Genomic DNA, 22,134 nt, shown 5'->3' with positions numbered 1-22,134 from the left:
GGGGCAGTGTAGTCTAATCACCTTTTTAGAACAAGGAATTAAATGAGTAAAATACAATCCAATACAGCATTTAAGAAATTAAAGATTAGCCATGTGAAAACACGATCACAGATGAGTTCATAATAACAACAAATAAACGAGTCCTTCCGAGATATGAGATATGAAACATGTCCAGTTATTAATGAATGGTGACCTTAAGCTTCTCTATTGAATTCACATCTTTGTAAACCTGCCTCACCGCAGTCACAGGTGCGTCAGTATGAAACGTAACTAAGCGCACTATAGGAACATCGTCCTGTTGAATATGACCGTCAAGTACAGACTTAGATTTTAAAGTTGGCATTTCAAACAAATCAAAATAAATCGATGAGCTCCTCTGTGAGGTTCGGTTCTGTGAGGTCCAACTGTTGCGGGCAGAGCGAAGGGCGTGTAAGGCTCTCTCTCTCTTTCTCCCTCCCACCCTCTCTCTCCCTCCGTCTCTCTCTCTCTTTCTCTCGACCTTTGGCACTGGAATTAAAGTGTGTATCCTCTGTAAACACCGCGGACGCCACCACTCTCTCCCTCTCCGGACCTCACCATGGCGCGTCAGGCGAGGGCTCTGGTCACATCCAGGTGGCTTTCGGATGCGGTGAAGGCGCAGGGGAAAGTGCGCGTCTTGGACACTTCGTGGTATTTGCCCAAGTTGCGGCGCAACGCAAAGAGCGAGTTCAAGAAGCGGCACATCCCGGGCGCTGCGTTCTTTGACATCGACCAGTGCTGCGATAAAACCTCCCCGCTGGACCACATGCTGCCCCCCGAGAAGGTGTTCGCAGATTACGTGGGGAAATTGGGCGTTCAGAGCGACACGCATGTGGTGGTTTACGACGCCAGCGAGTTCGGCGCGTTCTCTGCGCCCCGGGTGTGGTGGATGTTCCGGGTGTTCGGGCACAGCGCCGTCTCGATGCTCAACGGGGGGCTCCAGCATTGGGAGCAGGAGGGGCTGCAGCTGAGCGACCGCTACGAGAAGCCAAAGCCGACCGAGTTCAAGGCCACCCTGAACCGCTCCTGGATCAAGAACTACGAGGACATCCTGGAGAACCTGGAAAACAGGACGTTCCAGGTGGTGGACGCCAGACCAGCCGGCAGGTTCAGAGGACTGGACCCAGAACCCAGAGACAGTGAGTAGTGAGCCTGCAAGTCCTCATTGGAATGAGACTGTAGAGGAGTTTCCACAGTGAGGAGACTCGGGACAGGGGCGGACTTGGTGATTTGGGGGCCTGTAGGGAAACATTTTCTTCACCTTTTCCGAGCTGGAGACTGGTGGCTTATTCAACATTTTTGCAGTTGTGCTTTTAATTGAATTTCGCATGTTTAAAGAGCTAAACTGTCAAACATAACTTGCCAGACAGTCTGATCGAGTTTCTGTGCATCCTGTAAACAACAAACAAACACCTCGGAAACACCACCTTCAAGGCTTTCATGGCTTTCATGGCGTACAGATTGATGGTGACATGTTGAGGACACAGCAAACAGATACCACTCCATGCCAGTGTGTTGCAGGCATGCAGTGGAAACACACACACTTACAGTATGCTCCACTGAATCTGTGACTTCCTCAAACCAAGCCTTTAGCTGTGTTGTCGCTGGACAAACACACAGGCAGGGATACAGCAGGTTGGGTGTAAATGAGTGAAAAAGAAGCAGCCATGCCCACATAACCATGGCACACACACAAACACACACACACACACACACACAGAGAAAGAGAGAGCGAGAGAGAGTCCAGAGGGACAGTAGCACATAACCTGTATTGTCACAGATAATCAGCCATATACTGGGATAAGTCGGCTTTACTGCATTACCTTATCTCTCATAGACACACACACACACACACAGACACACACACACACACACACATGCATACATACATACATTAACACACACGTTAAAAAGTGTGGAAGCGCTGTTGCTCTGCACGTCCATGGGTGAAACTCCATTTGTGATCGTCGTCTCCACATTGAGCTTTGACCCCATTGTGTACAATGTGTACAGTTGAGTTACGGGGCGGTGTGTGTGCTGATATGGAGCCAGGACATTACCACGTACCAAACAAGACGTTTTAAAGAGAGAAATTCAGTCTTGGGTCGTTGTAGAAGATTTTGAGGAAGATCCTGATCATGCTTTATTTGAAGTTATTAGATTTTTAGAACATTATTTTTAGGCTATAGACAACCATCCAAACTGCTGTGTTTACAGTGGGTTACCACTAGATGGTAGCAGAGATCACAGAGGTTAGGATAGCTCAGCCAGCCTTCAAAACAACAATTCAGATTATTCAAGTCAAAATGTTCATGGGAGTATTGGGTGTAATGGCGAGTGGGAGGAATGTTCGGCCTTGGCAGAGGTTTGTACTCTCTCTTACTGGGTTGTAACTGTCACCATAGAAAGATGATGTCTCAGTCCTGCTGTAAAATTAATTTGCATGATAAATAATCTCAATTTCAAGGTCATCGTTTCAACTATCTGGGTTTCTATTTGCATTTGAGCCTCTGAAGTATGAACGCCACTAATCTGTGTCTAAGTCCTCACTGTCTCGCCGTTCTGTCTTTGTGATTGACAGACACAGAGCCCGGTCACATCCCCGGATCCATCAGTGTGCCCTTCCACTCCTTCTTGTCCCCTTCAGGTCACTTCCTGGCCGAGGACGGTCTGCGGGCCCTGTTCACCTGTGCGGGTGTGGATCTCGGTCGCCCCATTTGCGTCTTGTGCGGGTCCGCCGTGACTGCGTGCCACGTGGCACTGGCGGCCCACGAGTGCGGGCACGCGGGGGTGTCGGTGTACGACGGCGGGTGGTCGGAGTGGTACACCCGTGCTGTGCCCGAGAACGTCTTGTCTGAAGGACGAGGGAAACATTTGTGATTGGCCAAGGACCACAACAGGAAGGCTTCTTCCAATAAAGATTCTTATTGGTTATGTCAGGTGAAAGAATCGTATTTGAATTGGATGACTGGAAGAAAAGTATAGGGGAACGTTTGTTATCCACGTTTGTATGAAGTATCTGTAAAGTGTTTTAGGCCGATTTTACAAAATGTTTCATTTTCAGGAAGGAACATTTTTTTCTTTTTAGGAAAAGAACTGGAACTTTCGGGGGCTATTTGGTGTTCCCTTACCAGGCACTGCTACTTCCTGGGAATCACCACATTTTGTAAAATCACATGGAGAACAGTAAAGACCCAATGACATAATGTAGACAAAAAGAAAATGTACAAAATACCATAGTAACACATTTACCAATTTGCTCTTATTTATATCCAAAATCTGGCTCCGTGTCCGCGAATGACCTCATATCTGTCAGTCCAAAGCTTGATTAGAGGTCTTAACTGAAGAATCAATAGTATGTGAATGCCAAAGACTGACCTTTGGAAGCCTACAACGGCTTGTTTTCATTTGTAATATTTTTTAGAGCTGCATTCCAGCCACTGTGAGTTCCAAAGTGTGTTTCCCTGTGCTCGCCATTAAACATGTGAATATCTTTATCGGAGCTTTGATTGAAGGCACACAGAATGGACCTGAAGGCAGAGTCCAGTTTGGCAGCCTGATAGAAGAGAGTCTGGACTGTTAGACTTTGGAGCCGCAGCTGAGAGCTCAGAGAACGGATTAAACAGTAACACACATGCTGAAGAGTGTCTGAATAGAGTTACTATAACATCACAGGAAAGTGATGTGATAACAAATGATCACCATCAAAGGATTCTAGATTACATGTCATACATTTACATGATCCTCTGTCCTTTTAAAAGCTTTACAATTTAATCCTATCAATAATTATGATAAGATTTATCAATAAAAAAACAACACATTACCAAAACAATGGAAAATATGCTGGGTGGATTTGTTACTTTTGTGGGTTAGCCAGTTCCAGCGCTTTTAGGAATCAAAGACATCAGGAAAATGAGGAAAGTTTGTGAAATCACCGGCCTAACATCTTAAAGATGCAGGTGGACGGGTGAAGTTTAAGGTTTGGGTTTTCTATGTATGAAATCAAATTTAGAATGAATTCCTGCTGCCGTAACATAAACATTATGTTTCTTTTAGTGACACAAATAAAAACAGTTGCAGCACCAGGGAGTGACAGCCATGTCTCGTATGTGTGTGTGTATGTGTGTGTGTGTGTGTGTGTGTGTGTGTGTGTGTGTGTGTGTGTGTGTGTGTGTGTGTGTGTGTGTGTGGGTGTGTGTGTGTGTGTGTGTGTGCGCTCATCTGATAAAACATTTCTGCTATCTCCCTGTGAACACCAGGACCACAGGCACAGCACAACAGATAGAGCCACTCACAGGGCAAAGCATCGCACAATATCCCATCTTACCCAGTCGCTTAGTTTGTTCAAACAATACAAATCCTACTGTTCGAATGCTTTTATAGTTATTATTGTTTTTATTATTATTATTATTATTATTATTATTATTATTACTACTAGTAGTAGAAGTAGTAGTAGTAGACTTGGGAGCAAATGTTTGAAGAAACACACACACACAAACACACACACACACACACACACACACACACACACACACACACACACACACACACACACACACACACACACACACACACACACACACAATTTTCACTAGAGGGCAGCAAAGATTCAATAACTCACTGTTACAGTTTGTGTCCAGAAAACAAAGTCATGACCCTAACTGAAGGCTTTGCTGAGATGCAGCTCCAGGTGTCTACTGCTTAGAGAAAGTATTGGGACATTGTGTATATAAGTATATAAGACATTGTGTCTCCACTTTTGAGTCTACAAACATCCAAAATGTTCATGCTGCTCGAGGTTCCAAAGAGGAAGTTTCATTGGTGCTCAGTGGCGGTTGAGCAATAGTTAATGATAATGGGGATGTGGTTATAGGCAACTCCGATAGAATGCGGGTGTGTACGGTGTGAGGTGGTGTTTTCACACGCTGGTTGTCAAGAATCATCGAGTCGTCTAAAACATATTGTGTGCATTCACCTGCCATTATGTCAGAAGACCAATACATGATGGATCAACGTCTGTGTCCTGTACAAGCTATTCTAATTGTTACTATAGACCAATTTCATGAACGTCCAACCCTGGTCAAGGTTAGGTGTCAGTCTGCAAGATCAAACTGGATTAAGACTCAAAGTGCACCCTTTGATTGTTTGTGATCTGGAGAACTCAAAATAGACTCAAACTCGACTCTGACAACAATGACTAACGACTTTAAACTGACTTGAGCGTACTAACTTAAAGACTACATACCTTCTCCGAACAAAGGATTCCAAATGATCCAAACACATAAAAATCAGTCAATCAATATCAACAGCATCTAGGTTATCTTTAAAATGTATGTAAATCCATGAATCACATTATTAGAACGGCACTGGATTTGGTCTTGAGAGCTAACAGACTTGTTTAGAGTTCTGAACTCAAAATGTTCAACTCGTCTCCCTTGACTTAAGACTTGACTGCCAAAACTTGAGCCTTGTGAGTTGAGGACTTGTTCCCCCTGCTGATGATCAATTAAAATGGATATGAGATGATTTCTCAGCAGAAAAGCACAAAACTTGCCAACAGCAGATTCAGATTTAGTTTTTAAGCGTAAGAGTCGGTCGAAACTAAGATGTTGAATAGAAACGATTGCATAAGCAAAGAAATGGGAAAAGAAAGTGAAAAACTGAAAAAAAAAAAAGGTGTTTTGAATCTCCACGGGTAGTTCTGCCAGAGTATTAGCACCCACATTACAAACGAAACCATGGAAACCACAGCTTCCTGACGTCACATCGTGCTTGAGATGAGACAACCTGCTGTGAGGGAAACAAACCTTATCAGGAGTCTAAAGTCTGAAGTCCACTTACATGGAGGATGAAGATTTGTAAACTTGTGGGTAAATGCGGTAAGAGACGAACGCCGCGTGAACCGACAGCTGGTATGTAACTTCTCTTTCAATAACCTTAAGATGGAGCTGCTGTGTCCATATGAATGAATGAATGAATGAATGAATGAATGAATAAATGAATTATGCTGATCTGTTGTTTGATACGACGATGATGGTGATGATAATGACAATAATTAATACATTATGTGTTTCAAAGTGACATCAAGCCTGTTCACAAGCTGTTCTTCTATCCAAACACACACACACACACACACACACACACACACACACACACACACACACACAACTGGATCATTCAAAAGCGTTCAAAGACACTTCCAGACACGCTGGAAATGAACAAAGCATCTCCTTAAAAACATCCATGCCTGCTAATTGTCCCTTTTCTGATGATTCAGCTCATGATAGCCTAGCTCAGCCAGCTGATGTCCATAGGATTTGGGATTAATTAATCGAGACATTAGATAACATTTGTCTGTGTCTGTCTGTGTGTGTGTGTGTGTCTGTGTGTGTCTGTGTGTGTGTATAGTGTGGGGGTGGGGGTTTACTGGATGATAGTGAGCATTTTCTTTCAGGTTATTGGAAACAACAGTAGCATTCAGAGAAGAGGTTTAGGAAGTGGCTTTGTGTGTATGTGCATGCGTGTGTGTGTGTGTACTTTCGTCAGAGGCAATACAGAGGAAAGAGAGGAAAGAGAGAGAGAGAGAGACAGAGACAGAGAGCGAACGAGACAGAGATAGAGAGAGAGAGAGAGAGAGAGAGAGAGAGAGAGAGAGAGAGGGAGACGGATGTTTCAGTTTACCGTTGGTGTGGGTGAGGGAAAGTCCAAATGTCAAACATAATGAGTTATTAAAGATGTGCCCATGAAAGAAAAGATAGAGAGAAAGAAGAGGAGGGACACAGATACACAGATACAAAGAGAGAGAGAGAGAGATGAGAAGACTTGAAGACAGAATGCAGACCACTGGAGAGATAACATCAGATAGAGTTTAAATTAGAAACAAGCATGTCGTCGTGTGGTTAGTTCTTCCTCTCTCCCCCCCCCCTGCTCCATGTGATGTGACCAAATGAAACGCGTCACTCAACTCTCCGCTGTTCCTTAAGGTCAAAAGCCCCGAGTTGGGAAAGAGGTTGTTAGTGGACATGACCAGCCCCTGACAGGACACCATGTGGAGGACAGACTGGAGATTTTGTGGACTTCAGTCACAGGACCTGACCTTCAAACATAATAGAACATTGACATTAAGTTCTCCTCGACACAAATACCACAAACTTTCAAGTAGCCTCAGGGGGGAGTAGGTGTTGTGTTGCGAATATGTGTGTGTGTGTGTGTGTGTGTGTGTGTGTGCGTCTGCGTGTGTGTGTGTGTGTGTGTGTGTGTGTGTGTCCAATCGCATAAAATGGCAAATCAGATTGTTTTGAAATTTGCATGGGGGGAATGTCCTCGTCAGAGATGAACCAGATCTGGATCTGCGTCTGTACTCCAGGATCTTCTTAAGGATTCTTCCCCATTTTGAGACGGAGCTCTCTGCCTCCTGTCTAGAGGTAAAAGTGCATCAGGACAGGATTAGAACAGAATAGCTCAGTCAAAAAGTCATGATTTGTCCTTCTGTGGCACAGAATGAATGAATGTTTCGCCTTCACTCCTGCATCCTCCATCAAAGTCAAGCTAAGGAATCCTGACAGTTTTGAAACTGGCCAATCGGCCTGCTCCCCGAAGCAGCACTGACCACAGTGCAGCGTGAGGGAAACATGAAGGGCAGCTTCTTTAATATTCATCTCAGTCTCCTCTCACAAACTAATCATTCATACAAGCAAGAATGTAACATGTCAAAGCCAGGGACGTAAATGTATAATGAATGAATTCTGGCACAGACCGTATTCTGTGATATGGGAAGGTAAACATTGGCTTTTGCATCTCTTTAAACAGGTAAAACACTGGCATACTGACAATTACCATCGCAGACTGCAATTTTGTGTTTCACGCTGTTTTAAGAACAGGAAGCGCCCTCGGCAGGATGCCTCAGAATAATGGAACATATGGGTTCTCAGAAAAACATCCTGACCTTCATTAAGCCGCAGTGAAACAGGTGACCGGAGAGTCACGTCAACCTGCGTGTGTACCACTTCCCCTGTGCAGGGAAATGGAAAAAGAAGAATCTGTGTTGAGACCACAAATACAAGCTGAATATGTATGAAGTCTTAAAACAAGCAAAGATTAGAGGAGGTTTACTTTTAATGATCAGACTTTACTACCTTTACTTCATTATTTATCAATATTAGTTAATATAATAAAATTACCCTCAGCTCACAACAAAAATACTGTTTATATATAAGGTGGTATCTTATGTTTATTTTATATTCTACTACTCTACTAAGAGAATATCTGACCGAGCCGGATAGAAGTTGAATGTTTGTGTTGTGATTTCCCTCATTATTTTGCTATAATTGGCTGGCAAACTTCAGTGGGTCACTTGGTCTGATCAATAACCAATTCTTTTCCATCACTGAGAGACGAATCGGACGGCTGCTCGGCCTAGATAGGGGTATGCTGTGTTCTCTGCGTGCCTTCTACCTCTCACATAGGTTGAACACAGGAACGCACACTTGAACTTTTTTACGGATATAGACACGCACATACACACACGCGCGCACACACACACACACACACACACAATTTCAATGTCCCTCCTGTTTTGATCCATTTTAAATGTCACAGTGTGGTTAAGAGTCTCTTTGAAGTTAATGTTTGCCTCAAAGCAAACGGCGCCTGTGATAAAAGGAGAATACACGCTCTTCTGATTGACACAGACATATGAAGCTATAGGTCATATGTGTGTGTGGGAAAAGGCCACAGGGAAGTAAACGATAGTCACTGATAGTAACTGATAGTGACTGATAGTATTGTAAACACATCTACATGATATTTCCCTGAGCGTGTTAGTTCTGTAGAAACAGACGTGCGCTATCGGAGGAAGATAGTTGACCAAAAACAGGAGGGTGTGTTTCTTCTGATGGTGAAGCAGATGACTTAAAACCAAGACAAGCTCAAACACCCCATGCTGATTGGTGACACATATCTTAGTTGCGATCTCAAAAAGGTAGGAACTTTATCTTTTGGATTTTCTCACTTTCTCCTGTTGCTATGGAGGTGACGCCTCTGCTGCAGATGGTGTGCAATCAGATGAGATGAGTTTACGCTCTGTGCTGGAGTCTTTATGTTAAGTGACGCTGAAAAGCCTGTGACACATCATGTCATCAGTTTCATCCGGTGGCTGGAGGTGGCGGTTGAAAAGGTCTGTGCAGATAAAGTGTCGTTGAGCAAGGCAGATGTCACACAGCTGACCCTGATCTAATTCCAACCAAACGGTATTTCCTCACACATTATCGTGATCATTGCATCACAATGGGTACTTTTCACATTTTGCTGAACAAGAGATCACAAACTGATAGCAAGGCCCAACACTCCGGCATTTCTCAAGATGATTTTAGTCGGATTCCATCTCTTGCTCATGGCCACAAGCTCTGGGCAGTGACAGGAAGAATGAGATGGCGGATACGTTTGGCCCATAAATAGGGAGGTGTTCCAGACAGACAGAAGCCAAACAAAGACCTTTCTTGTGCTTCATGTGATGCGTCCTGATTCAGGTCTGCCTCTGAACACAATCAACCTTTCCGTCGTTACTTTTTGAGACTTTCTGCCGACCATCAGACGAGCGAACAGGTGATAACATGACCTGTTTGGTGGAGGTAATGAAACTTCATAAAGTTTTATTTTACAATGACAACGAAAGAGTCATGTTGCCAAAAACTGTGGAAGTGGAAGTGATGCGGGACCAGAAAGAGTTTGTGTTTCTGCTTTTTAGATCACCTGTTGCTGCTCTTGTGTTTGTGCTTGGGATATTTGTGTGTGTGTGTGTGTGTGTGTGTGTGTGTGTGTCTGTGTGTGTGTTATACAGTATATGTGTGTGTGTGTTGTGTTGTGGTAAGTAGTGTATCGGTGTGTGTGACCAGATGCAGAAATGACCTCAGACACAAACATACCAAAACAAGTAGCATAGCTGTCATGTCTGACTCTCGGTATCATTTCATCTGTGCAGGACTAGAGGACCCTCCAGCTGAGCCCTGAGCTCCCAACCGGCCACCAGACAGATGGACTGATGAGATGCTAAAATGGAGACAGACAAGACAACCTTCCCACTGCTTCTTCTTACTGCTCTGCTCCATCTTCTCCATGCAGAGCCAGAGGTCTGCCCCCGCCTGCGACATGACAGTGAGCGACAGATTCTTTCTTTCATCACTCTGACATCTGACATTAGGGTCTCATATTTTCTCCTTCTGTGCAAAAATGTTAAAGTTTAAAAACTGTAGAACATGTTTATTATATGTGCAAAACACTTAAAATTTTAGAATCTTAGAAAAGAGTTTGGAGCGACCAAAACACAAAGCTTTAAAAAATATTCTACCACAGAGGAGTTTTACTAAATATTACAACCAGCTGTTCAATATCCAGACTGTAAACATGAGTTCAGACTCCAGAGGCTTAAGTTAAGGCTCAGATCACATCCTGTCTGTGCCTCCGCTCACAGGTCTCAGCTGCGTCAATGACTTCAACCAAAACATCACATGCGTGTGGAACAGCACACGCATGTCCATGAATGCAGACGCCACATGCACAATCTACACCTCCAGAAGTAAACACAGGTAAGGATAGCAGTCACACAAAAGCACCAGATAAGTCCAAACACGTACAGCAACATATCTGAGTAACAAAGTATACATTCTGGCATCAGCACAACAGCATCTGGGCTCAAGTACAAGTACAACGCTTCCTGTGACCTGGAGCCTTTTGACGTCTCCACACCAGGTCTGAAGAAGTGCTTGCTGGTCTTCCCTCACAACCATGTGAGTAGTTACCGACCCCAGTTCCATTTAAAACCATATTAAAACTTTTATGAATCAATCTGAACGAGAGAATGACATCACATGAATGTGTTGAGCCGGGTGCATGTTGGCTTGTTGGGCTCGTACCTCAGTCCTGGCTGAGCGAGGAGCTCCTACGTGAGCCCTTCACATCTGAGGAATGTTTTCTAACGGCGGTAATTTTTCCTCAGAACTTTAAATTCTCGGATAAATTAACCCTTAACCTGAGCTGTAAACCTCAGAGGAAAAACCTGATCCAGATCTCCTACATGCCCAGCTGCAACAGTGAGTAGAATGGTTAAGATAAAGTGATATGCAGCAATATTACTGCCTTTGACTTACCCTGTGAGCTATTCATGTGTGTGTGTGTGTTGTGTCTGCAGTCAAGCTGAACCCTCCCGGAATACCAACGATCAACTTTACTACCGTTTCTTGGTCCTCGCTTGTCCCCAAACCTTCAAGACTCAAGTGCTGCAGCTTCCATCTGCAGTTGAAACAACAGAATCAGGCATGGCAGGTGTGTATAGTTACTGTGTGTATGAGCAGGTCTGTGTGAGTGTGTGTGTGTGTGTGTGTGTGTGTGTGTTTGTGTGTGTGTGTGTGTGTGTGTGTGTGTGTTTGTGTGTGTGTGTAAGCCACATGTGGCTGGTGTTTGCTGGAAAATCCAGTCAATCAAGATTGAAAGAAGAATTGAAGACGAAGTGAAGATGAGCACCTGCCCTGTTTCTTATTTCCCCTTTCCAGGATGCATCTCCGACGAGGCGAGGGAAGTGCGATTCAGACTGGCAGACCGAGCTGAGGCCAGACTTACTCGTGCAAGATGAGCGGTACGAAGCACGGGTTCGAGTCCTTGCCAGTGATCTTGCGGCCGGGTCCACCTGGAGTGACTGGAGTCCTACCGCATCGTGGGTGACGCCCATAGGGACAGCAAAGGCTGCTCTACCTGGTAATACTGAGCTTTACACTGGTCTGTCAAATGCGGCTATGCCTTTCCTTGGACAATTTCAGTCTGCACTTTGATTTGGATCAGCATTAAAACAGGCATCGTTCTAGACTGAATGACTTTCCATTGTACAAACGATGAATGAAGGTCAGAGTTACAGCCGTTGAAGTTCACACTGTTGCTGTGTCGCCACCTATAGGCCAGATGTGGTGTCATTGAGGTGACACACTCTGTCGCTCTGTGTGTTTGTGTTAGCTGCTCCTGCCGCTGTCAAACTGGATGTCGTGGGGAAAATCACCGGTGGAGCTCTCGCCCTCATCATGGTGATTGTGTTCTCTTGGATGAACAAAAACACCTGGTGAGCTGAGGGGACTCGAACCAACAGATACAACAGACATTTGTGACATACACACACACACACACACACACACACACACACACACACACACACACACACACACACACACACACACACACACACACACACACACACACACACACACACAGACACAATTTGTTCATTAGATGGACCATTTTCCAGTAGTGCATATGCTCTGCCCTCAGATTGTCTTTCTGTCTGTCAGGTTTTGTGTTGTAAAGAAGATCAGAGGTCCACCGGTACCAAACCCGGCAAACTCCTTCCTGCAAAATTTCCAGGTCAGTTCATGAAATTGATTGATGATTTCCTTTCCTTCCCGTCCTGACAGGGAACTGGGAAATCCCCTCTTGTTTACTGTTGGGTTGATTATTGACAGACATTTACAGCTTTATAGTTGAGTGCAGATTCCTCTTCTACATTCTAAACATTTCCACTTCCTTATCGACCCTCCTAGGGTTGGCTGAGTCCTCAGTTCACCAGCGAATCCTACCAAACTTTCTTGAAGCCTGTCGTAATCGCGCCTGTGGAGATCACCAGCACTGTGGACGCCATATACTGTGGGTCAGAAGCGCCACTGCTAGAGAAAATTAAATGCGAAATCGGCTACGAGGGGACCAGCTCAAGCTTCTCCAACCCCAGTTACTCCCATCTGTGCCCCCCCTCTGTCTCCTCTCTCACCGCAGGGACTCTTGAGCCCTGTCCTGCTGACTCACCTTATGGACCTGTTGTTGGTCAAGGTGAAGGTGCAAACACGAGGCATGATAGGGAGGAGGACGGAGTGAAAGACATGGAGGTTCAACTGTTATTCTCCAAAGCCAGCGAGGCTGGCCAGTTCCTGCAAGTATCCTCAGACTATGAGAGGGTGGAGAAGCTCCAGGTCCAACGCTCTAGGATTCAGAGCCCAGATTCCGGCATGTGCAGTGGGGAAGAGTTCAGTCAGGAGAGTCTGGACGAAGCAGACAGCACCGGCATGATGGATGGTCATGGTGACTGTTCAGAAGGGAAGGAGAGGGAGGGGAGCAACAACAAAGAAGCTGCTTTTCAGACACTGCTTATTAGTATAGGCAGTGTCGGCTTTGTTAGCAAAGGGTCCATTCAGGTTTGTTCAGGTTATGAGAGTGTTGAGAATGTTCAGGCTGAGAGTCCAGAGCTCCAAAGCCCTGATTCAGGTGTGGGCAGTGGGGCAGAAGAGCAGCAGAGTCAGGAAAGCCTGGAGGATGTTGACAGATCAACGGAGTCCTCAAGCTTCCCGTTTCCTCCTCCCTGTGGTACATTTGCACGCTTGATGGCTTCTTTCAACCCAACACCTTCAGTCTTCTCTGGAGAAGAGTTGAGTTCAGCACTGGAGAAGATCCCTCAGACAATAAACCCCAGGCCAGTGGAGCCCTCTGGTGATGGATATATGCCAGTGTGACAGGTGCAAAGCAGAAAACAGACCGATGCAACACAACGGACATATTCAGCATCATATTTCAAAAGTACTGCATTCAAATTAGCGATACCCAAAGTGTCAGTTTTGCTTTGTATGATTGGTAGATTTCTTTTTCTCCATGATAACTTGAGGAATATTCCCAAAACGTCTCTTTACAAAGTCTGGTTTGTTGATTTATGTCCTGATAATGTTGTGTAGTGTGTTTTTCTTTTATCTACCTTTGTTGAACACACTTATTGTAAGTCGCTTTGGATAAAAGCGTCTGCTAAATGATCGTAATGTAATGTAATGTAATGTGTGTCGGTGTGCCCATAGATCAGTTTATGTTGAGATTCCATTTTGTACAATGTGCAAAACATCAATGCAGTACCTACAGATTTCTTAACGATGGCAGTAAGAGTCTTACTCAGATCATTTCCTTAGATCATCTCTACCATGGAGAATCGAGACTTATTCTCAAGTCTCAATGTTAACTTGAAATGTATGAACATATGACAATGGAATGAAAAGAGTCTCTTTTTCATATGATCCTGATTCAAAAGTGAAATAGAGATGAATTGCGATGTATTGTGCAGTGTACCGGAGGGTTGCCGGTTCGAGTCCCTGCCGAGGTGCCCCCGAGCAGGGCACCAAACCCTCAATTGCTCCCCCCTCTGTAATGGGTGGTAATGTAATGTAAGTTGCTTTGGATAAAAGCGTCTGCTAAATGATCGTAATGTAATGTAATGTAATGTATATGGGAATATGAATCGTATTGTGAGGTACACTTAAACAGCATAATGAATGTATTTCTTATTAATCTAGATATCAGATTATAAGATTTTCCCTGCATTGGCTACGGGTCAAGTAGTTTTAGTAACAAGTACTCTTTTGTTTTTCAAGCTGTCCAGGGCCAAGCCCCCCACTGCATCTCTGAGCTCCTCTGTCTCCTTTCAAACACCAAATCTCTCAGACCCTCAGACCTGTTGTTCCATAAAGACTCTATATGGTCTCATGCTATCACTTTTATTCACACAGTTCTGATGTCCTACTCTTGCGTTATTTTTTGAAAATAAATAAGATATATCCAATCAATTTAAATGTGTTTTTTTGGGTTTTTTTTTTTAAATATATTTTTAAAAATACATTCCTGTTCAGAGACACTACTGTCACAAATCAATCTGTCAATCCCGACAATCGGATCCATATGCAAAAATACCTGCAGCCGCATGGAATCAAACCAAAATGAACACAATGCTTCAAACACAGGTATCAAGCTACCTGCCTGTAGAGAACCACCTCTTTTTACACACAAGGAAAACACACACATATACCAGCTTCCAAACAAACAGCCATAAAAGTTTAAACATGGTATTTCACAACAACAACCTAGTTAGCAAGCTAAGTAACATTTAGCATCACACAATCCCACAGAAGCTGACCAGGCGCAGCAGCAGAAACAGTGCATTCAAACTTTGACATGAAGTCATAACATTCTCTCAGCCATAACATCGCCAAAATATGCAATCCATGTCATTTGGAAGCTTGTAATGAATATGAAATGAATGTAATGTCCCACCTACATGGATTTGATCAGCGGCAGTTTCATAGTATACAGGGGTGTCAAACATACGGCCTGGGGCCAAAACCGGCCCGTCAGATGGTCCAATTCAGCCATGACTATGCAAAGTGTGAAAATTATAAGACAATAATTTTCACAGTTCCAACATTTTTCAGGCTAATGCAAGTCCTGTTAGAGTGGAGGCAAGTTGAAGCCGAGCGCTGAGATTTCTGCACTCCAAGATCAGAAAGAATGACAGAATGAGAAAATAAGGAAATGAACATTGAGGAAAAGCGTTGGCGTCTCCAGATCCAAACTGAACTCCAAACTGAACTCCAAGACCACCTGGAGAGAGAAAAATTTCACTCATCCACCGCCGCCATCGCAGCAGATCAGAGGCGGAGCCAGAAGAGTCACATGAAGAGGGTCAACATCTGCAACAGCTGTAGACATCCAGAAGATTACAGGAAACATTCATTGTTGGAACTTCTTCTCGTCTCAGTTCAATCACTTCATGAATCTCTGCTGTATAGAGACTCTGCAGCCTAAGGGGTCAGAGTTCGCAGGACGCTGGAGTACAAACCAGTGACCCCTACCAGGAGTTGAACCTGGTACTTCCATCAGGCTGTGTTACCACGTGACACCATAGGAGTGTGAGGTTGATACAGCACCCTGCAGTGGAGACATGAGGCACAGCACATGACAGTTCTCCCATAAACAGGAAGCTTTGAGCTTTGGTAAATATATGACTTATAAAACACATTTTAGCCTTCCTGAACACAAACTCTCAGAAAGAGACCACGCTTTAGTGAAAGCTTGTGTAGAATATGTTCCCCTATGTTATCTTCTTCTTCTTCATCATTATTTTTCCTTCTCTTGTGTTCTATAGTCAGTTTGCTGAGCTGTTCTGGTCCCAGTGTATGTGTATTCTGTCTACATTTAAAACAAACAAACAACTAAGAATAAGAATCATTTAGCCATCATTTACAAAGCTTCTTGCATGAACTAATCCAACAACACACAAAAAACACAACCATAAAATCTGCTTTTGTCAAATTATATGTTTTTTATTGTTTATAATTGTAGCTGAGGTCATTAAGAGCAGTCTGGCTCATTTGACATTATTGTCACATTGAGTTAATAAGTGGTCATTCATGATGAAATGGGAATTTTTGTGTATTCTCTCATATGGAATTTATGGTTTAGATAGAGGGTTGGAATTTTGTTTCATGTCAGAAAAATCACAACATGGACGTGAACACAGGTTTGTGTTCATTTGTCATAAGGGTTGTGACTCTGCCTGCCTGACTCCCTGTGCATCAGGGAGGCTTCATGTTTTCATGCAAAGGGAAGGAAACTCAGGGGAAGGAGTGACTACTTAAATAGCCTTCAGACCTGCTTTATCCCCTTCAGGTTTACCTGTGCAGGTGAGCTGAACAGGATCGTCTCTGTTGCTGGGTGTTGACTGTGACATCACTGTTCCTGCTGCCTAGCAACCTGACTCACTGGTTCTCTTTGCAGATGCAGATGAGCGCTGCGACCTCCATGAACACGCATAACCTTAAAGAAAAACGAGTTCAAACAAGTTAGCGTACGAATGATGGCCTGGTGGAGGTTTTTTGGTTTGATTCTGTTGTCAGCAGGAGCAGGGAGATAACTCCTCTGTCCCTCTGGGCACCACGTTGATCCAGGCAAGCTTTGGGAAATATTAACGTTTTCTTACCTTTGGACTTACAAACAGAGAGGGAGTCGTTCTCTGCCGCTGTCTGTTGGAGCAACATGAAGGCTGAGCACTCAACAGAAATGCGTATGGTTTAAGCGGTTGGAATGTAACTTTGTCAATAAGCCCGGTGGACGGTAAAGGTTTCTCAAGGAGCGAGGCATTTGGAGCGATGCCATGGCGCTGGGACAGGGCTCGAAGAAGTCGCGTGCATGTGACCAAGGGGTCGCACCTACCTGGCTGAACAATGGGGTTAGTAGTGTTGATGCAGAAATACCTCTGTAGATAGATCACAGAGGTTTTGTCTAGATAAGGTTGAGTTTCTTCGACTATGTTGGATGTTAGAAAACTGTTTAGGTTCAGGTTGTTGACTTTGTAAGTGACTGAAATCTCCACTAAACATGAAAACACTCAGAGAGCGTGAACCTCCACCAAAGCCAAACATCCCTCGCTACACAAACACCCAAAATATACATTTCTGTGTACATTTGTTTTCATAATCTCAGCGTCCTGTAAGAAAACATTGCATTGTTTCGCTGCATGAAGAGGAACGGAAATTTCCACATTTGACTTATAAATGTCCCATTTCTGACGTCACATGAGAACTCAGCTTCATGACCGGACAGAATGAAGCCACACATTTCTAAAGGTTCTGTTAACCTGTTTGTTCTGTTCTACACAGGTTGGATCAGGTCCACAAGCGGTGGTGTCACCCACAAGGAAGACTCGAGTCTGTAAGTGTCTCCTGGGTTCCTTTGTGGCTGCCGTCACCATCGTTATTGTTGCAGGAGCCACGCTGGCCTGGTTCTTCCTAGGTGAGCAGCTCAGCTCAGAACACAAGGAGGACACAACACTCTCACTCTCTCTTGTCAGATCCACAACACGATCTGACAAGAGAGTGGCAATAACTCCAAGTGAGAACGTCTCTGAGTGTCTGTCCTTCCTGTCCTTCTAACAGAGCATAAGGTGTGGGTGTTGGAGCCTCGTGTCCATCAGCAGTACACGGCCTACCTGACCATTCTCAACAGGAATTTCTCTGCGGAGCTTTCCTCTCACAACAGTCTGGTGTTCAGGAAAGAGGCAAAGGGAGTCCAGAACATGGTGAGCCAGGGACTATTCCTCGGGTTCCTAAGTGCACAAACACCCACAGTCCTGCCGGTTTTGCCGGTATTACAGTGGTTTCACCTCACATTAACCCTCTTACCTCTCAGTAGCAGACTGGAAAGCAAACTTTGGCTTGAGGAAATCCCACCGCAACCTTAATATTTTTCGATTTAGGTCTAGAAACACACACACACACAAAAAAAGTTTTCTGTTCGATTCTAGAAAAAAGATAGACAAAATGATGTGTACATAAATCGTTTTTAAAGGGAAAGTTTGCAAAATTTGCCAAGAAGAATTCAAGAGGAAATTACAGCAATGATCAGAGTTTCTGTTCCATCTCATGTGAAAAACAATGGAAACCCGACGATTGATACCTTGGGACAGGAAGCTCATTGGTTGAGATGAGTACAGCAGATACAACATTAACAAGTTGAATTCATGCTGATGATGTCTACGATGTCCTGATATCAATGACCAAACAATCAGAATCCAGATTTTTCTTTTAGATAGGAGCAGAGCGCACTAACAAACAACAGAAAAAGACATTAGAGACTACAGAATGAAACGCTTCTTTACATTGTGATGCTGAATGTGAGTTTCTCTTACTGTCTTTCAGGTGGACAAAATAATGAAAGGCTCAAGTCTTTCTCGATACCTCAACTCCACCACTGTCTTTGCTTTCGGGTACGTAGATGAACTCGAGCATAATTTAACCCTGTGACCCTGCTAACGTTTTACTGGCAGCTATGTACAAGTGAGGACCACACCAATCAAAGCTGCTGGAGGATGGAAAACACTGAGAATTAAGGCCAAAGTTCCAATTGTGGCTGTAGTAGACGCAACAAAAACTCAGAAGGACCTCAAGCGTGAAGTGGATTGTGAACAATTTCAGCCATTTCATTGGGAACACGAAGGACTTGGCAGATTGCATGGAGTTGGGTAGCGCAACATGTTTACAGATGCTGATACTGCAGCTGGATACAGCAGGGAAGGCGTGACCTGACTTATCAATGAGCGATTTGACTTTGGCTTTTACTCTTGCCTGTGTGGTTTACGTCCATATTGCGTCCTACAGGGAGGGGAGTGTCGTGGCTCACTTCTGGATCCTGCTCTCCGTCCCCAAGAGCCACGTCGGCAAGGTGACGCTGGAGAGGGTCGTCGAGAGCCTGCGGGGAGGTCTGGGGAGCTACGTGGTGGCAGGGCGGGAGGAGGCGGCCTACTTTGATGGATACCTCCTCCACCTCCCCTCCATGTACATCACTGGTGAGAAGAGGAGGAGGAGGAGGCAGAGGAAGAGTTAGAGCAGCAGTCAGTACATTGGCAAGCATGTTAAAGCTTTGACTGAGGCAAGAAATAGATTCTTTTCAAACATGATTGAAATCAGTTCATGAAGTTAATGATAACGTCTCTAAATAAAACGTCTGTGATTGCAGTGTTGCCGTGTTACTCGGCTAAGTGTCTTTGATTTATGCTGATTTCAATTGTGTTTACATGACATCTTAAAAAAAAATCGATTTATTGTCTCAATTTTAACTTGCCTGTAAACAAAATTAGAGAAAATCAGAGACAGAACAGTGTAAGAACTGAAGTGTGTGTGTGTGTGTGTGTGTGTGTGTGCTTAAGCAGTGTTTTGTATTTAAATGTCCCTTCTGCTTGTTTATTTTGCACCCTACAGAAACGGACTCCAAAGTTATAGAACTTTTGAAAGCAACATTTGGTATCACACTTTTTTTACATTCATAAAAGCTCTTGATTTACATTTTGCTTAATTTCTTTCTGGTTCATTTCATTGGCATGCAGCACGACATTAATTGAGCTTGAGTTTAATTCCAGTTAAGCTTAGAATGTTGATTTTCACAGCAAGATCTTCAATTTAGCCAATTGGGAGATTTGCACAATGAACCACAAATCCACTCTGAGTGTAGAATGTTCTGAGTTTTCTTCACCCCAAGTGAGGAGAGTTCCACTCTAACTCGACTCGTCTTTTGTGTCCAGACTGCTACCGTTACCAGAGGGTGGCAACCAGTCGCGCCTTGTCCCTGCGTGGCCCCGACACGCAGCAGTCCTCCTGCCTGTGGCACCTCCAGGCCTCCCCCGGCTCCCAGCTGGAGCTCCACATGGAGTGGCTGCTGCCGGAGTGCCGGGACCGGCTGGTGGTGTACGACTCTCTCACCCCCTCAGATTCATACCTCATCACCTCGTGAGTTTCACCTCCAGTGGTTTGCTGACAATTTCACCAAAGCTGCACACACACACACACACACACCTCTGAGTTATTGTCGTCTTCCCTGTCTGGTGTCTGTCTGTGATTGCAGTGTGTATGGCTGCAGCAGACACGAGCGTGTGGTGCGTGTGCTGTCGTCGAGGGAGTGGATGACGGTGATTTGGAAACAGGGTCTGTACAACTATAAAGACCCCTTCTCTCTGTCTGCACAGGCCTGGAACCAGCAGGGTGAGAACTGCATCACCTTACTAACAGTGTGGCCCTGCAGGCAGCAGGTCTGGGGCTTTGGTTGACTCGTATGAACAAGGGAACGAGGGAAAACATCAGGCAGAAATAATCTCTCTGCTTTGGGGATCAGATGATCGAGTCAAAAGATCAGAGAAACAAAGGTCTCTGTTCCAAGTAACCTGTTGATCTCCTTGTATCATGAAAGGAAAGCTCCTTCCTCACATTACAATCAGGCTGCAAACTTTTGATTTCCACCGCCAGAGCTGCTCTGCCTCAGACAAAAGAGTCAAGATCCTGTAAAACATCTGAGGTGGCCTTCACACCGGCAGCGGTTAGTCCGTTTGGATAGCAGACGGGTGCATTTACCCCAAAACAACCAGTCAGACTGCAGCCTGTTCAATAGGATCGGGGCCAGACCGAGCCAGGAGCCAAGTGTTATGAAAACCTGCTGACTTTTTAAATCAAAAGCAGGGAGAGGTGGATATCTGCCAAGCTGAGGTCTGGATCCCAGCCCAGCGGAGCTTCTATTGACTATCTGACATGCTTGCAGAACTCAACTTGGAGGTGTTGGTCTAAGACTTGATGCCAGGTTTCTTTTTCTTGATAGATTATAATCTACATTGAAATGTCTCCTTCCCTCCTTCTGTCTGTCTTCCAGAGTGTAACTCCAGTATCGAGCTAAAGGCAGAGCTGGGAGCGCAGGGGACGCTGAGGACGCCCTTCTTCCCCAGCTACTACCCCCCCGACACCAACTGCACCTGGAGCTTCACTGTAGGACACTGTTCCTTCATCTCAAACTGCCTGGGCCTTATGAAGCTGAGGTCATGTATTGTGCATGCCTACGTGTGTGTGTGTGTGTGTGTGTGTGTGTGTGTTTGCATGTGATGGTGTTTTGCTGTGTGTGTCCAGATGCCAGGTCCAGGGTTGGGCTTGTCTCTGGAGTTTGAAGGCTACGAGCTGAGCAGAGCCAGCTACAGCCAGGCCTGCACGCAGGGACAGTGGATCCTCCAGAACCGCAGGTAGGCAGGACCAACAGGGGGCCTGTGCTCGGGTTCACCTCAAATATGAGCAGACCCAAGAACATGGAGGTTCCCTGCACAGGAGAGAACAGTTAAGATGTCTCATTCAAGGTAGTTCTGCTCTGGTGGATTTATATTTCTTTGTGGTTTTAAAACCTTGGGTGTATTTGATCTCAGTACGTGACCACATAGGATTTTGGTGTTTTTTCACAAATGGCTTCATAAAAAAGGATGTAGACCCAAAAAGTGATATAGTTATACAATATAATAAGTTATATTTAATAAATAAATAAGGAGATAATGAATGTGAACGCAGTGACGATAATGTGTCCATCGTACTGCATCACTCTGTGTTAAACAGCAGAGGGCAGCAGCACCACACATGAACCTTCTAGTTGTTTATAGGCATTTTAAAGTCCTTGAAAGGTCATGAAGTCATTTTCAAAAGGAAGAATTTTCATTTATAATGACAGCTCTCTGAGGAATGCATTGTTTCAAGTCTGCTGTGTGTGTGTGTGTGTTTGTGTGTGTGTGTGTGTGTGTGTGTGTGTGTGTGTGTGTGTGTGTGTGTGTGTGTGTGTGTGTGCGTGTCCATTTGAATTGACTCTGTGTGTCATTTTGCCAGATTTTGTGGCACGCGAGGCTTGCAGCCGTACACTGAACGCCTCTACCCGCTCTCTCTGACCGCCACTGTTGTCATGACGTCAGAGGTGTCACTCACTGGG

General features: G+C 44.6%; 3 protein-coding genes across 4 annotated transcripts in view; all 3 read left to right on the top strand.

The window, feature by feature from the left end:
- Positions 1-472: 472 nt before the first annotated feature.
- LOC143017113 (3-mercaptopyruvate sulfurtransferase-like) lies at positions 473-3,511 on the top strand. Its single transcript, XM_076171750.1, has 2 exons — positions 473-1,157; positions 2,600-3,511. The coding sequence occupies exons 1-2, from the start codon at positions 578-580 to the stop codon at positions 2,896-2,898; spliced, it is 879 nt and encodes a 292-aa protein (XP_076027865.1). The 5' UTR covers positions 473-577; the 3' UTR covers positions 2,899-3,511.
- Positions 3,512-5,793: 2,282 nt separating this feature from the next.
- LOC143017118 (uncharacterized) lies at positions 5,794-14,637 on the top strand. 2 transcript variants are annotated; one of them, XM_076171755.1, is made up of 10 exons: positions 5,794-5,930; positions 9,998-10,170; positions 10,487-10,601; positions 10,691-10,802; positions 11,012-11,105; positions 11,204-11,337; positions 11,565-11,766; positions 12,019-12,121; positions 12,348-12,420; positions 12,597-14,637. In XM_076171755.1, the coding sequence occupies exons 2-10, from the start codon at positions 10,071-10,073 to the stop codon at positions 13,554-13,556; spliced, it is 1,893 nt and encodes a 630-aa protein (XP_076027870.1). In that variant the 5' UTR covers positions 5,794-5,930; positions 9,998-10,070; the 3' UTR covers positions 13,557-14,637. The 2 variants fall into 2 exon arrangements, with proteins under 2 accessions (XP_076027870.1, XP_076027872.1); XM_076171757.1 differs by lacking the exon at positions 5,794-5,930 and adding an exon at positions 8,419-8,998.
- Positions 14,638-16,836: 2,199 nt separating this feature from the next.
- tmprss6 (transmembrane serine protease 6) overlaps positions 16,837-22,134 on the top strand; it is an 8,028-nt gene continuing 2,730 nt past the window's right edge. The window contains exons 1-11 of the mRNA XM_076171754.1: positions 16,837-17,086; positions 17,517-17,649; positions 17,793-17,935; positions 18,555-18,622; positions 19,014-19,201; positions 19,614-19,655; positions 19,934-20,138; positions 20,254-20,390; positions 21,049-21,161; positions 21,300-21,409; positions 22,035-22,134. The exon at positions 22,035-22,134 is cut by the window's right edge and continues 43 nt beyond it. Coding sequence (XP_076027869.1) covers positions 17,012-17,086; positions 17,517-17,649; positions 17,793-17,935; positions 18,555-18,622; positions 19,014-19,201; positions 19,614-19,655; positions 19,934-20,138; positions 20,254-20,390; positions 21,049-21,161; positions 21,300-21,409; positions 22,035-22,134 — 1,314 coding nt within the window. The 5' untranslated portion in view covers positions 16,837-17,011. The remainder of the gene's footprint in view (positions 17,087-17,516; positions 17,650-17,792; positions 17,936-18,554; positions 18,623-19,013; positions 19,202-19,613; positions 19,656-19,933; positions 20,139-20,253; positions 20,391-21,048; positions 21,162-21,299; positions 21,410-22,034) is intronic.

The sequence above is a fragment of the Genypterus blacodes genome, unplaced genomic scaffold (assembly GCF_046128005.1).
Source record: "Genypterus blacodes isolate CSIRO-AG114 ecotype Tasmania unplaced genomic scaffold, CSIRO-AGI_Gbla_v1 ptg000269l_1, whole genome shotgun sequence".
NCBI lineage: Eukaryota > Metazoa > Chordata > Actinopteri > Ophidiiformes > Ophidiidae > Genypterus > Genypterus blacodes.
The sequence above is the reverse complement of the archived record's forward strand: the minus strand, read 5'-3'. Positions and strand labels throughout refer to the sequence as shown.

Coding starts and splice junctions, on each gene's coding strand:
- LOC143017118 (XM_076171755.1), top strand. CDS start 10,071: ATGGAGACAGACAAGACAACCTTCCCACTGCTTCTTCTTACTGCTCTG. Junction 10,602..10,690: donor ACCTCCAGAAGTAAACACAG/GTAAGGATAGCA, acceptor TTCTGGCATCAG/CACAACAGCATCTGGGCTCA. Junction 11,106..11,203: donor CTACATGCCCAGCTGCAACA/GTGAGTAGAATG, acceptor TTGTGTCTGCAG/TCAAGCTGAACCCTCCCGGA.
- LOC143017113 (XM_076171750.1), top strand. CDS start 578: ATGGCGCGTCAGGCGAGGGCTCTGGTCACATCCAGGTGGCTTTCGGAT. Junction 1,158..2,599: donor GGACCCAGAACCCAGAGACA/GTGAGTAGTGAG, acceptor TGTGATTGACAG/ACACAGAGCCCGGTCACATC.